Source organism: Gossypium hirsutum, chromosome A10, assembly GCF_007990345.1.
Source record: "Gossypium hirsutum isolate 1008001.06 chromosome A10, Gossypium_hirsutum_v2.1, whole genome shotgun sequence".
Lineage (NCBI taxonomy): Eukaryota > Viridiplantae > Streptophyta > Magnoliopsida > Malvales > Malvaceae > Gossypium > Gossypium hirsutum.
Genome location: NC_053433.1, coordinates 70,364,860 through 70,381,671, shown reverse-complemented (window position 1 = coordinate 70,381,671; position 16,812 = coordinate 70,364,860). Strand labels below are relative to the sequence as shown.

At 32.4% G+C, this 16,812-nt stretch overlaps 1 protein-coding gene across 1 annotated transcript; it reads right to left on the bottom strand.

Annotated features, from left to right (window-relative positions):
• Positions 1 to 1,191: 1,191 nt before the first annotated feature.
• Positions 1,192 to 7,171, bottom strand: LOC107897138 (ER lumen protein-retaining receptor). The gene is made up of 6 exons (XM_016822484.2): positions 6,851 to 7,171; positions 5,534 to 5,799; positions 5,240 to 5,355; positions 1,882 to 1,955; positions 1,704 to 1,767; positions 1,192 to 1,435 (listed from the first exon to the last, which is right to left on the bottom strand). The coding sequence occupies exons 1-6, from the start codon at positions 6,939 to 6,941 to the stop codon at positions 1,399 to 1,401; spliced, it is 648 nt and encodes a 215-aa protein (XP_016677973.1). The 5' UTR covers positions 6,942 to 7,171; the 3' UTR covers positions 1,192 to 1,398.
• Between the last annotated feature and the right edge of the window lie 9,641 nt (positions 7,172 to 16,812).

Genomic DNA, 16,812 nt, shown 5'->3' with positions numbered 1-16,812 from the left:
AATTTTTTAGTATTAAATTGGATTGACTCGACTCAAAAACGAGCCTAGACTTGAAAATTTTGTGGAAGCAAGCCTTGACCTCGCCCAGCCCATGGACAACCACCAATACATACATTTTCCAACTAATGCTGACTCAGCAAAATTTTAAAAAGAAAAAATAATTAAGGGCTAGTTTACCATTAACGATAAAGAATGTTTTTGAAAAGTGTTGTAAAAAAAGCTTTCAAAAAATTAATTTGAAAAATTATAGTGTTTATTAGTGCTGTTAAAAAATATTTTTGAGAATATAAAATGTCAATTTTACATATGATATTATAAAATATAAGATTTAATGAGGAGATAAAAAAATAATTGAAAAACACTTTTTCAAAAGCCAAAACCTAAAAATTTCGGTTGGTTTGGTTTAAAAAGCTACTTATTTACCCTTTTTTTAATCGATATCATGCTTCAAAATTTTATTATTTTTATCATAAAATTAAATTCATATTTTATATTGATGTAATAAAATGACAATTATTTTATCAATATTGTTATAAAGCTTATTAAATAAATTAATATTTATGGTTTGATAATATCAATAGCACCTGCCATTAAAACGAATATATACATACATACATACGTATATTCAAGTGATTATTAACAAAGCGAAGAGATTTTTTTCTCCCTCATGAGATGAATAATGATGTCGAACGTTGCACATAATCTACCTTCTCTTTTGTGTGTGTGGACGTGCATGTTTTCACATATAAAGATGTGAATAAGTTGAAAAAATAAGCAAAAGTATCATGAATGCCCCTGAAGTCAGATTATATTTTGTCCTTTTTATTCAAAACATGAGTAAATTAGTCCTTATATGTTAGATTACTAAGCAAACTAATCTATTTTGTTAAAAATTTCATCCTTTTTTTTTGTTAAAAACTGGTATAACAGATAAAATAACAAGATAATTATACGTGAAATATCACGTATACCTCATGTTGACATACAGGGACCAATTTTTAATAGTAGAAATAGATAGAATTGTTAACAAAAGAACTAGTATGCTCTTTGATTTAACGTACAGAGACTAATTTGCCTATTTTTTTAGTATTAGGGGCAAAATGCAATTTGGTTCCTAATATAAGGGCTTCCATTGTATTCTTACCTGAAAAAAACCTTTTGGCCTCACAAAGTATCCACAGTAAGACAATGTCAGTCAAACACTTATCCGTTGAGCTGTTATATAAAGAATATGCACCAGAATCTCAGTCAAGGCATATGGTATTTACCATGTTGCTTACATGCTTGCAAAAAGAACACCCCAAACAAAGGGCAGCCTAAAGAATGCTGAGCACCAGTCATCAAATCAGACCAGCTTATATCTATGTATGCTACTTACAAACTTGCACCATTCATGTCTCAAGCTGGTAACTGGAGCTTTACATTGTTCTTCCAACTGCATTCATAGAAAGATAAATCAGATTTATTACAATTATCAACACAAGTATGAAGTGTTTTACAGAGTGACTAGGATGTAAGTGCCTGGAAATCGTGCTTCCACATATGTATGTTTGATTTTCTCTATGTTTCTTTTCTTCTTAGAAGATACTTGGAGGGTTATATTCTCATAGCTATGTTTAGATATGCATTAGACATTGATGTTGTGCACAGACAATTCAACAAAAAATGAGAAGTCAAAAGCAATGTAGATGAAAAGTGTTTACCTTTGGAAGTAATAGTAGAAGAAATCAGCATAAAGCAATGTCTGGACAATCCCTGAAACCCAAGCTGAAAGAGCAATCATATAAACAAGGTGTTAGAAACAAGTTTATAATATAAAATGTATAAATTGCTAAAAACATTCTCATAAACCCATGTTCCTGTGGGGTATTGAATTCGTACTTATCCAGTGGACATAGTTCTCTTCAGTAAAGTACCGATAAATCCAGTTCAAAACATAGAGTGCTCGATATGCACTGCAAGAAAGGAAGTATATTAGTCTTTTGCCAAGAATTAAACATTTAGTCAACCAGATGACTTATTAAGACAATACATGTATATCTGTACGTGCAAAACCAAAGGCAATATGAAAATTATCCAAGGGACTCATTCTGACTATAGTATTCAAGTCTAAGGTATCTTGAGTCAACATGTACCATGGTCGTGAAAAGGAAAGAAACCGAAGGTAGTTTGGTTAAGGGTACATCAGAAATCATATTATAAAAACTCAGATAAATGTCGAGTGAAAAAGTAGTTACAATCCAGCCATCCCCCAGTTTTTTTTAAAGAACAGCAGATAGAAGGATTAAAGACAAAATGAATATGAATCTCGAGATCTAAATTGCTCCTAATATTTCATGGAATACATATTCTCAAGCCAACCTCATCTATACTAACCCCAACAATATGTATTTTACTAATCTTTTTCTCCAATAACTTAATGGAGGCTATGGTTACAGATCATAGCCATTTTAGTTTAATGAATTCCAGGAAATGTCACTTTTGTAAATCAACATGTTGAACAAAATGCTTTCTTGAACTTTTCTTTACTTCCACTGTTGCTTACAACATGAGTTGGTCAAAATCAAATAAGGGAGATCCTCACTTTTGGTTTGGCTTAATAACTTAATGCAACTGTGATATGGACGCTTTAATTGCAATAGGAGTATTTAGTTTTATTTATTTATTATATCAGGTTTTACTAAGAGTTTTAGTTTTACGATATTAGGTTTTTGTTTCCTTCATAAACTCTAAGTTAGGAATTCTATTTTACGTCAATTAGGACTCTTTCCTTTGTTATTAACAGTCTATAAAAGGCTGCCAATATGAAATAAAGAGGTAAGCAATTATTCTATCAAAAAAAACGTTATTTTGAGAGGGAGTTCAGTCAAGGACGAATCTGCCTTTTGAGTAACCATAGGTCGAAGCAAGAATTCTTTCCCGTCTAAACCTGTGACTAGATTCTACGCCAAGGCGCATACCAACTTGGTATCGAAGCCAACTGTCATGGGTGACAAAAAAACTTTGACAGCCAAGCTGGAGGCATTCATGGAACAAATGGCTACAAGGCAACAAGCATTAGAGGAGCAGGTGGCGATGTTATCTCTTTCGGTCCAAAAGACAACGAAAGGGGATTCAGAAAAAAATAATGAAGAACAAGGTAGCAGTGGAGGCAAGAAAAGAAATTCAGATTCGCAACACGGTGGGGCCATGGTGCCACGATACTCTAAGATGGAATTTTCCACTTATGATGGGATTGGAGATCCTTTAGGATGGTTAAAAAGATGCGAAAATTTTTTTGGCAATCAACGGACCAACGAAGAAGACAAAGTCGGCCTAGCTTCATTCCATCTTTTAGGAGAGGCACAATTATGGTTTGATCAATTCGAAGAAGAGGAGGCAAATCTAGATTGGGAATGCTTCAGAGAGTGTTGTCATGTCAGGTTTGGGCCACCTATGAGTAATAACCCCTTAGGGGAACTTGCAAACTTGAGACAAAATGGGACGGTAGAAGAATATCAACGCCAATTTCAATCACTACTTGCTAGGACTACTGATCTTAAACCTCGACAACAAGTAAACTTTTTTACTGCTGGATTGGTAGAGGAACTTAGAATTGATATTGAGATGCAACAACCGGGAAATCTTGGAGTTGCAATGAATATGGCTCGAACATTGGAACGTAAACAAAATGTCTCTTCCAAACAGTCATCTCAAGCCATCCTGAATTGGCCAACTTCCCAAAACACTGACAGCAATTCAATCATTCCAACAACTACGAACATTGCAAAGGGAGGGGGACAAACAATAGAACCAACAGGGAACAACGGCAAAATAGGTTCTTCTGCACCATTTATTAAGAGATTGACATGGATAGAAATGGCGGAAAGAAGGGCTAAAGGGCTGTGTTATAATTGTGACGAGTCTTATTCCATGGGACACAAATGTAAAAGGTTATTTTAGATAGAAGTACCAGATGTTGAAGGCAAGCAAAATGATGATGAGATAAATGATTTTGGATAACTTCTGAAGTTTATTCTGAATTTGAGCTTGAGGACAAGCTCAATTCTGAGAAGGGGAGTAATGATATGGACGCTTTAATTGCAATATGAGTATTTAGTTTTATTTATTTATTATATCAGGTTTTACTAAGAGTTTTAGTTTTACTATATTAGGTTTTTGTTTCCTTCATAAACTCTAAGTTAGGAATTCTATTTTATGTCAATTAGGACTCTTTCCTTTGTTATTAACAGTCTATAAAAGGCTGCCAATATGAAATAAAGAGGTAAGCAATTATTCTATCAAAAGAAACGTTATTTTGAGAGGGGGTTTAGTCAAGGACGAATCTGCCTTTTGAGTAACCATAGGTCGAAGCAAGAATTCTTTCCCGTCTAGACCTGTGACTAGATCCTACGCCAAAGTGCATACCAAACTGCTAGAAATCTTATAATGGATAATTTGATCTTGTCTAATCTCTTAACTTCTGGTAATAGTGGATATAGAATAAGAGCAACATTCAAGCATGAAACAGATGATACACAAGAACATCAGTTGTACTGGCAAAATATCAAGGTGTAATTAACTATGTTTCGAAACAAAATCTTCTATCTGAAATAAAATCATATCAGCTTTTCCTCAAAAAGAAAATCAGCAGCAATCAAGAGAAAATAAGATGACAACTCAATTTAGAGACTTTCTCATGCTTTTTTCTCCCCCACCAAACTAAGGATGCTTGGTAAAGTGGAATGAGAATCGGAAATATGAAAAATTCGAGGGGGGATAAAAAATTTATTTTTTCTTTCCATTGGTGTACAAGATATGAAAGATGGAAAAATGAAAAAAAAAAATTCTTTACAACCATTGCATGGGAGAGTTGAAAAATAGGAGGAAAGAAAAGAAAGTTCTATGAAAAATGCATAATCTTGTGAAATGCACACTTAACTTGCACCGTTTTCATTTCCACTCCGCTTATCATTCCAATTTGCAATGATTTGTTTTTATGCATTAGGAATGGCAAATGATCATATTCCTTATTTTCTTTTCTCTTATTTTTTCTTTTTACCAAGCACACTCAAAATTTATTTTTTTTTCCACTCACCTCTTTTCATCCTTCCCCTTTTCCATTCAACTAAGCATATTCTAATACAAAATGAAGCAACACTATATGCAAATGAAAGCACGGAAGTAAGCGTCCTTTGAGGCAATATAATAAAATCATGGCAAACTTGAAAATGTATAGGATTTATAGAGCGGAGTTTACCCAAGGAGCAACACATATTGTCCTGTCAAGTTGTCAATATTTCTAGTCCTTTGCAACAATACAAGCTGAGGAAGTATGGCTACTGCTTCCAAGTATAAGGAAAATGCCCACATGACCTGCTCAACCAATATTTAGAGACAAATACCAATAGATGAAATTATAGTCTGAAAAATAATAGAGCCTGATAATCCCTCAACAAATAATTAGTATAAACACACTGTAATATAGCTTCTAAGTTGACCAGAATAAATTTAGCACACAACCTGATTGTAATATGAAGAAAGATTTCAATACCTCCAAAAAGGTGAACTTCTCATTTATAAGAAGGGCAAGCAATAGGCAAGGCAGCATAAGGAGATAATGGCGAAATGTATCCTGGTCCTTATCATAAGATCTACGAACCATCTTGTGATGTCGCATGTACCATACAATTGAGATAGAACTCCCCAGGAATATTAGCTTCATGATTGTGTTGTAGAGAGAAATATAAGTAGTGAATAAATCCAGGTAACGAGTAGTGAAGACAGTAGCATAAAGTTCCTGAGTCTTCAAGGAAATGCCTGCACAAATATAAGAAATCGCATCAAGGATAAAAGATCCAAAGCCATCAAAATCTAACTTCTTATAGTGACAACCTTGACTTCCAAAGAGTAAATGGCTATAGCCACCCATGAATACTTCTGTCATCCTATCCCATAGTTACATTTAAAAGGAAAGAAGAAAAGAAAAAGAAAACTTCCCCATAAGCCAATCAAGCAAGTCTAAAGTTAGGTAGCATTGACCCCAAATCAACTCCTCATAACAAGAGAAAAAACCAAAAACTACCTCAGCTACAGCTGTAGTTTTAGGCCTTATCATATATGGTTTATCTAGTTTGTCAAGAAATCTGAGGCCAGCAAGAATAAAAACCACAAACCTACAGTATAATTCTACATGATCTAATCTGCCTTTTGATTTCCATAAAATCTCCTAGCCAGAAGAATACTAGTACTGTTTCAAATCCCGACATATTTCTAGCTACAGATAGAAGGAAAACAAGCAAAAATAAGATGCCATCTTAGGAAGTTCAGGTTAACAAACCATGAACCCTCCCAAATCTACCTAATACAAACCCCTTGGACCTCTATCTAAATATTTTCATTAAATCCAACAACTAGCAAAAGATTCCAATGGTGGAGTGACAAATTACTTGTATTCAAGTCTTCAGTTCACGACAGTTTCCAAGTTTGATTTAATTTAAAACAAAAGTACTACATGATCATATATCCTTGCTTCTAAAACTGCAGATACACAATTTATATACATTCAAATGATTAAAAGCCCATTCAGAAAAATACAAGAATTCCTTTCCGACTAACAGGAAAAAAAAAATGTCGCATTTTCATTAAGCTACACATCCACGTTTCACAAGATTCCAGTTTGGATATCGAATGCCATGTACAACAACTCAAACAAGACAACTAATTAACAGAACCCCACATTCAATATAACCTTGAAATTCCATTTTTGTAATCTTAAAGCGGTAAATTATTCAAAAATACAAAATGAAATGCAGTGAAATGTAATGAACCCAGAAGAACATTGAAGTAAATATTTGAAAACTGGACGTACCAGCACAAGATTTGATGGTATGAATCTTGAGGAGCAAAACAAGAACACTAAATAAGTGGGTCATGTCCCCTGCTAATCTGAATATGTTCATTTTTCTCTTTTCTTTCTTCTCTAAGTTTCTTAAATTCAAAAAAAATTGAAAAAGAATGTAGGATAATGGTTTTTGTTTTTTGTTTTTTTTCTTCTGTCAGGGTAAGGTTCTTTCTGAGACGAAAATTTTAGTAGATCTGCGATAGAAACATCTAATTTCTTAAGTTTTGTTTGTTTTCAGGGAATAATTTATTGCTTTGGCTTCCGAGAACACGGGAGAGAAAAATATGAGTTCATCACACCAAACAAATTTTGAATTGGTTACTAAACTTTAAAACCTTTTTAATACATCTCTAAATTATATATATTATATCAATCAGATCCTTTAATTATTAAAACTGTTATTTTAACCATTAAATAACATGTAAATTTTTTCATATGACATAAGATTATATCACAAAAGATCTTACAAAATTAACAATTTTAATAATGAAAGAACTCGATTGATAGATAGTTTAAAGATGTATTTAGAATGTTCTAAAGTTTGGAGATCAATTTTGAAAGAAGGTCAGAGTTTGAGGATTTCGGTGCAATTAACTCAAAAAATAAACATTTGGGAAAACGAAACATATCTACTAGATGGGCTGGGTTTCATTTTCAGTTTGTATGTGTAAGGAAATTCCAGGATAGTTCCTAGATTTGAAGCTTTTGGGCCTCCACACACTCAAAATGACTTGGATTTACTTGTAGAGACTCAAGGGTGATGCTCTAATCTGCTTAAACAGTTTCATGTTTTAGTAAAACTCAATTTCCAGCTAAATTTGAACTTTTTTTTTAGTAACAATTTCATTATAACTTCTATCCACATCTATTTTATAATTACGCATAACATATGCTTAAAAATGAAATGGAATTGTTGATAAAAAATATTAGGGTAAATTGTCAAAATAGTCACTTTTATTTATCTTAGGTTACATTTTAGTCACTTATTTTTGAAATGTTACGATTTAGTCACCTACGTTATTGTGTTGTAACATTTTAGTCACTAAGCATTAATTGTCATTAACGGTGTAACAAAAATCTGACGTGGCACGTTAAATAATCATTTCAAACGAAAATTTTAGGTTAAATTATACAATTGGTCCCTATATTTTTTTTTCATTTTGAGTAATTTAATTTCTTCTTTTATGTTCTTTGAATTTTTTTCTTTATTTTTTTCATTCTCTTCTCATTCTTCTTCTGTTTTTCTCCATTTTTCATTTCTTTTAACGTAATTTTTTATCCCTTCTTCATTTCTTTCAACGTAATTTTTCTATATTTTTCATTTGTTAAAACTACTCTCTATATTTTTATTTTTTTGAACAATTTAATTTTTTTCTTTTTAGTTCTTTATTTTCCTTTTCTTCTTCCCCTTTATTTTTCTCTCTTCTCATATTCTTTACTACAGAAACGTAATCTTTACCCACCAAATAAATCAAGTCCTTATTTCTTTCACATGATTCCTAAATTGAATTTCATTAAAAATTGATTATCAATCATTCTTAATCAAATCTTGATTTGAATATAACCCAATATTGAAACTAAAATTGGATCCAACTAATCAATATAAAAACAATATCCTTAATCAAATCTAAACATAAATTGAATTTTTTATATTCAAAATAATTTTTTTTCTGTTTCCAAATTTTTACAGATTTGTGTAAATTATTCATTTTCTTTTCTGACGAATAAAATTAAGCATACAATAAAATTGATCAAAACCTTCTTGGATATTCCCAAGCAAGCTTGATTAGAAGTTGAGCATGGATGAACTGAAGAGAGAAATGGAGCATGGAACCAAACTGATTTGGGTAAAGTTGAGGGTAAGTTTTGTATAGTGGTCGTTTTAGTCATTAAGAGTGTAGAGCTCATTTGAAAAATCCGTGAAACAATGTAGTTTTAAGAGGACGAGAATGTAGTAGGTACAATAGATAAGGTGGAAGTGGGGGTTGGTTAGGAGGTTAAGGGAACGGGCTTAAGAAACTTTGTTGAGGGTGGACTACCATAAGTCACGACTGGTGAGGTATTTGAGTGAGGCGAGCTTGTGGACTAGGTCATTGAGAGATCCAAATTGATTTGTTAAAGCGATGATGGACAATGAAGGTTTGTAATTCTGGGGTGAAAATATGCGAAGCAAATTTTATTTTAGTTTCAGCTTTCGCCTTTTCTTTTTCATGAACACAAAAAAGTTTAAACAAATGGAAAACATAGAAAAACTAAGTTGAAAGAGATGGAGAATGAAGAAAAATAGAGGGAGAAACAGAAGAGAATGAAAAATAAAGAAAAAAAGGAAAGTCAAAAGAACATAAAAGAAAAAATTAAATTGCTCAAAAAGAAAAAAATACGAGGACCAATTGTATAATTTAATACGAGGACCAATTGCATAATTTAACTCAAAATTTTTGTTTGAAATGATGATTTAACGTGCCATATTAGCTTACTATTACATCGTTAACGGCAATTAATGGCTCAGTGACTAAAATGTTACATTACGTTAACGCAACTGACTAAAACATAGCATTTCAAACATAAATGACTAAATTGTAACTTGAGGTAAACAAAAGTGACTATTTTGGTAATTTACCTAAAACATTAACACTTGCTAGAAGTTGCTAGAGCTGTCAATTTTCACTTTAATGTTCCTATTAAATTTTAGAGTGTGTTTATATTGCTTGTTATATCATTAATAGATTACCTACCTCTATTTTGGCTTGAAAAGCTCATTTTGAACTATTATATAATAAACCACCATTTTTTTTCTCATTTCAAGACCTTTGGGTCTTTGTTATGCCAATACTCCACATTATCGAGATAAATTTTCTCCTAAAGCCTTTTCTTCAGTATTCATGGGTTACTCTAATGTGCAAAAATGTGATATTCTATTTAACCTTAACAAAAACTTTTTTTTTAAATAGAGATGTGGTTTTTCATGAAACTATTTTTTCATTTAAGCTTCCTACTTCTTCTCTTTTCACTCCACTTGATACTAATTTTTTACCTATCACTTCACCTTGTGCTTCAACAAGTCGTCATTTCTTCGAGTGTTCCTATAACAGCCCGTTTTCAGTGAAATCAGAATAGTGATTTTGAGACCACAATTCTAACGAGTAAATTATTATTTTATTGTTATTTTAATATTTACGGGATTATATTAAGGTTTTGGTAAAATTTTGTTAAAAAAAATTTGATGTTTGCATGATTAATTAAGTGAAAAGACTGAATCGTAAAAAGTGTAAAAGTGGAGTTCTATTAGCTAGAAGGGTCAAATGGCTATGAAACTTTAAATTGAATGGACTTAAATAGTAATTAGACCACTTTTATGGTTTGGAGATGTTTATGGCATGGTTTTGAAGAAATTAATAAAGTTTTTAAAGGTTAAAAAGGTAATTAAGTAATTAAAACCTAAAACAAAAGAAAGAAAAAATAAGCATCACCTTCATTTCTTCTATCTCAAATTTCACCATTAAAGATAGGGCTAGGTTTGGCCAAGCTTCCTTTAGTGCATGTAAGTGTTTTCAAGCCCTATTTTTAATGATTTCTATGTTTTTAAGGTCGTTGTAGTTTAATCTAGCTAGCTCGAGGGTGAATTTATAAAACTGTTAAAGATTGAGGGTTATGCCATAAATTTTTTTGAATGATTCTTGATGTTTACCAAATTATGAATCATTATTGATAAATAAACAAGTTTTGTAAAGTGATTTTTTATGAAATTTGCATTTAGGGATTTGTTTGTAAAAATAGTAAAAGTTCATGAAAAATTAATGAAATGATCATTTCTTTGCGTTGGATTAAGTCCCTAATAAATTTGGTTAGCTTGAAAGGGGGATTAAAATGATTAGATTTCAAATTATGAGCTTAAGAACTAAATTGTGAAAAGTTCAAATGTAAGGGCAAAATTGTAATTTTGTATAAATATGAAATATGGACAAAATTGAATATTAGGAGTATTAAATGGGTTGAAATTGTCTATTTAGATCACGATAGACCACGTACAAACCTAGTTCGAGGCAAAGCAAAAGCTTCGGAATAGCTTGATTTAACCTTCACGCCCCTAGTTGTTGAGGTAAGTTCGTATGAAATGTTGTTATATTCATGTTATTTAAATGTATGTTATTATGTATTTATAATGTAATTGAATGATATATATCCAAATCAATACTATGACGATTATCGAGTCCCAGTTGAACCTTAGAAATTCGTAAGATACAAATGACACGTCATTAGGGATTTCATGTTTTGGGTGTTGGTCTTGAATGTCCTACCGATGGCTGAGGACCTGCATTTATTTCGAATACTTCACAGCTCATGTAAGCAGCATTGTGTAGCTTACATTTCGACCCACAGCTCGTGTGAGTAGACCCATTTCATAGCTCGTGTGAGCAATGATGTAAAGGAAATGTTATGGCTATGTAAAGGCACAATTTGTGTGAGCTTTCCCGAGTATCCGACGTAATTTAAGATCGTTCAACAGGGATGAAAAGGAAATGAAATGGTAAGTGTTCAAATGAAATGTATTATGAACCTATGAAAAGGAATGGTGATCCAAATGATGTGAATACATGTTTAAATTACTTGTTATGGATGAATTCATTTGAACCATGTACAAATGTACTAACTTGTGGATTTGATGATGTTGAATAGGCATTGTACAAAGCTCATGGTTTAGTTGGTGTTATAATTATGTTTTTTACATTATGCAAATGAAATGGTAAGTTGTGTTTATGTTATACAAGCTTACTAGGCATTAATTGTTTACGTAGTTTCTTTCCTATGTTTTTATAGATTATTGGAAGCTTGATTGGTTTAAAAGCTTGTCGAAGATCTATCACACTATCCAGCATAAATATCGGTAGTTTTTTAATGTTTTGGCGAAGGTTATAATGACATGTATAGGTGAACTTGTAATGGTATTTAGTTGATGTTTAGTTGATGATTTGGTATGTTTAAATTGTGTAAGTTAAATTTGTTGGTACATTTGATGCCTTACTAATTTGTGTCATTGTGCTATCTTAAGTTGCATGTTTTGAATGATTCATATGGTATGTTTTGAGATGGTATGGTAATTGTCAGGTTGTGGAATGTTGGGTAAGTTTTGAACTAGTAATTGATGATTGAAAGGTGGTGAAATATGCATGTTTAGGTAAGCGTCGTTGTGTGTATTTGAGGTGCCTTTGAATAACATATTGGTTAGTTAAATTAGGGTCTTGAAATGACATATACATATGTATGTTCAGGTATGTTTTGATGTCTTGTAAGTATACACATTTGGTTAAAATGATTATGCATGAAATAGTGTTGGGAATGACTTGATTTTAGGTAAATTTGGGTCCACACGGCATGAGACACGGCCTGGCGACATAGTCGTGTGTGACACACAAGCTAACGACACCGTCGTGTGTCATTTGAGGGTTCATTTGTATGCAACTCAGAGAGTTACACGGCTTGGCACACGGGCGTGTGACACGGCCGTGTGACCCTATTTAGAAAGTTACACAGGTGAGGACACGGGCTATAACATCCCAAAATAGGGCCTAAACAGAACAGTGGTTGCGAAACCATGAATCCAAGATAGAAAAGTTTATTCTAATTAATTTTTATAATTTATAGAGTGATTAGACGCATGTGTTAGAGTATCGATAGAAAATTTTATAGATAGCATGCTTAATTTGCCTACTAGGGCTTAATTGCAAAAGTTGATAAATATGAGTTTTAGATGCTAAAGGCTTAAATTGAAGAGTATAATTGAAGTAGAGGTCCTTAAATGGTAATTAGACCATTAGATTTTCATCAAAAAAAATGGACATACATAGATAAAAATAACTAATGTTTTAATGAAGGGTATTTTAGTCATTTGGTAATTAAAAGATTAAAAAAGGGAAAAAAGATGGCAAAATGTGCCCATCTTCTTCATTAAGCTAAAATTTCAAGGGTTCTTCATAGCTAGGTTTTTGTCAAGCTTCCAAGCTTCATAGTAAGTGATTCCAAGCCTCGTTTTTGAAGTCCCAGTAACTTGATTTAGCTTATTCTAGAATAATTTAACCTAGGGTTCATATTTGGAAAAATACCCATAGGTGAAATGTGTTTATTTTGATGTTTTATGGTAGAATATGAAGCTTGAAATAATGTTAAACAACTTGAGCTAAGCGATTTTAAGCGAAAATTAGTAAAACGACATAATCGGTAAAAATACCTAATGGTCATAAGTACATGTTAGAGTGGGAATTTGATGTTGTCGTAGGTAAATAAATGATCAACATGTCATAAAACATAAGAATTAGGGATAAAGTGTCATTTCCGAGCCTTGGGGAAAAAGTGTAAATATGCAAAAGTTTAGGGGCAAAATCATAATTTTTCCAAAGTTAGAGTTAAGGACTATTTTGATAAATGTGAATATTAAATAAGTTAAATTTGCTATTATAGATCAAGAAGAATGAAATTCAGGGTTAGCCAAGGAAAGAAAAAGGTTGAGGACTAAATCAAAATATTTGATCGTATTTTGTATCGAGGTAAGTTTGCCGTAAATAAATGCAATGTTTTATTATTTATAATTAATGATGTTATTTTTCAGCACCTATAAATTTATATTGTAAATTTATTCCTTGATGATTCAAGCAAAAATTGATGGAGAAATGATACTTAAAAGTCCCGATTGAACCTTGGAATGTGTAGGATACAAATGTCATGACATTAGGGTTTAAGGATACCAAGTAAGACCATGCCAAGGCATGGCATTGGTAATTTTTACAAGGCAAGGAAATCATATAAGACCATGTCAAGACATGGCATTGATAAACTACGATAAGGCAAAGATCCCATGTAAGACCATGCCAAGGCATGGCAATAGTGAGTTCATAAGGCAAGGATACCACGTAAGACCATGTCAAGACATGGCAATGGTAAGTTTAAAAAGGAAAGGTACCCATGTATCCTTAATATTCCAAGTGGTTCAACGGAAAATTTAAAGAGTGTACCAAATGGAAGGTAAGATAAGTCCATGTTCGAAAGGTTCAGGTTATATTGATAATTCATTTAGAATGTTGTTATTTATTTACATGCAAACTTACTAAACTTTATGCTTACTCCCTTTCTTTTCTCTCTTTTTTATAGTATTGCAAAGCGAACTCAGAAAATCGTAAGGACGTCAGAGATCGCCTCACACTATCAACGAGCTATCTCGGTATTTTGTGACTAGAAATACTTTAAGTTATGGCATGTATAGGGACTTGGCTATTTTGTGTGTATGTCCTTATGATATGATTAAAGAATTGCACGTGAATACTTGGTAATAATTAGCTTATGATATAGCTAAATAAGAACATGTTTTGGTATTATGTATGTGTGAATGAGGTTTGATGCAAAGAAATTATGGGGTAAGAGTTGGAGTAAGAGTTGGCCATGGAACAATTAGGAAACAACAGCAGTGACGTGGTTTTGAAAAATCACTAAAAATTGTATAAATGAAATTAAATGGTGAAAGAGATATAAAATTAAATCCTATTGAGTCTATTTTCATAGGAAAGAAACAGAGTAAGCAAATGAAGTCTATATTCTGAGATATTTAAATTTTTGTAAGACTGGTTCAAAGTGACTTTGTGATCCTCTGTTCCAATTTTGGAAAATCACTAGAAATTATACAAAAAGAATTATAAGTCAAAGTTTATATTTATAGACTCCTTAGTGAGCCTATTTTTATTAGAAACAAACAAAAATGTTATCTAAGTTTTTTATAATAAGATAATCGATTTTTAGTGTAAAGAGGTCGGGTCCATTGAACTGCAAAACATGGGAATCTTTAATGAATAAACTATACTATTTGGCCAAACCAAAAATTCTGGCAAAATTATGGTAAGAAGATATATGAGTTTGGTTTCAAGAAAAATTTACGAATTTAAATTTTGAGTTTTGTAACTTGAGTTATGGTAAGTCGTAATTTATACATATTTTTATCTCATGCTTAGCACATTTTTGGATGAATTATCATTAGATTTGTGGAATTTGATGTTCCTAATCCTTTAATTTCATGTTTTATACTTAGGTGAGTATAGGAGAGTAAAAAGAGCGAGAAACAGGCCAAAAATAGAGAAAATGGGTCAATATGGGAAATCAGCACGGCTTGGACTTCCTCACACGAGGAGACCACACGCTCGTGTCTATTTAGCAGACTTTAACACGGCTTAAGCCACCCCATACGGGCGTGGCACACGGCCATGTCCCTGTCGAGCCCAAGTCTAGTTCTACTTGAAAAAGGACACTTTTGAGGGTTTTGAAGCATTCTAAAGCCTATATAAACATCCTAGAAGAGGATTAGAACACACACGGAGTGGGAGCCAAGGAATTACTTGAAGAAAGCTAATTAATCCATCTCAGAAGCCAGATTCTCCTTCAAGACTGAAGATCTCCCGTCAATTTCCTTCAAGGATTTTTGGGTTTCTTTATGTTTTCTTATCATTATTCTTCTGAGATGTTTTCTTTTACACATATGAACTAAATCCTCTACATACCTAAGGGAGATGAAACCTAAGATGGATCTTGTTACTATTTTCTGAATTATATGATAAATACTTGATTTGTTCTTAATTATGTGTTCTTAATTCTTGCTTTAATATTCCAGGATATCGATTCAAGTATTGATGTGCTTATTCAGAGGAGCAAAAGTCCTGTCTAATAGTAGATCTAGCATAATTAAGCGGAGTTGATTGCACTCCTAGATATAGGGCGACATAAATCTGTCGGATTAAGGTCAAACCTAATAAAGGAATCCATAGATCGAGTTAATGCAACACTAGGGGTTTTAATTAGAAAGAGATTTTAATTAATCAACCTAAGGTTAGACATTGTTAGTCTCGAGAGAGATAATAATATAAATTAGGGATTTCTACGGATTGAGTCAAGTGGATAAATCGTCTAGTTTAGAGTCAAATAACAAGTAAAGTCTAGGTGGATTCTTCTTTGGGTATTGTCTAAATCAATCAGTTTTCCTAAAAGTATTTCCCCAATTTACTTCATGTGCATTTTTAGTTTAGTGAATTAGTTTAGTTTAAAACCACCCTTAAATTCTTAGGCTAGATAATAAAAAGAAGGTTACTTCTTGCCTTTATCGTGATAATAGTTAGTTTTCAAGTATGATCAATCATAAATAATAAACTTATCACGCACATCAAGTTTTTGGCGCCGTTTTCGGGGACTAAGATATTATGAACGCTTAATTTTTATTACTTTAGCCATTTATTTTATTGCAATTTAAATTTTACTTTAATTTTGTTTATATTATTGAATTTTCTTTTGTTTTCTTCTGACAGGTTTTTATAGTTTATGACTAGAAGAAAGCCGTCAGGACCATTACTTTTTTATAGTGAGATTAAAAGCACAGCTCGCAGAAATTGAAGAGAAATAAGGCGAAGCCTAAGATACATAGAGGAAGAGCGAGAGGACGATATTCACACCACAACCGAGGAGATGGCTAAAAATGAGGAAAACCCGCTACCTCCTGCGATTACTGCTGATCCAGTAAATCAGAATCCTGCTCCTCGTACTATGTATGGTTATGCTAAACCTAACTTAACAGGAATTGAATCGAGTATAGTTAGACCTGCTGTTGCTGCAAATAATTTTAAACTGAAACCTAACACAATTCAAATAATACAACAGTTTGTTCAGTTTGATGGTTTGCAAGACGAGGATCCAAACACTCATTTAGTGAATTTTCTGGAACTCTGCGACATATTTAAAATCAAGGACATTTTTGATGATGTCATTTGCCTTCTGTTATTCCCCTTTTCATTAAGGAATAAGGCTAAACAGTGGTTGAACTCGTTACCACGAGGGTCAATCACTACTTGGGAACAAATGACCGAAAAATTTTTACTTAAATATTTTTGCCGGTTAAAATGGCT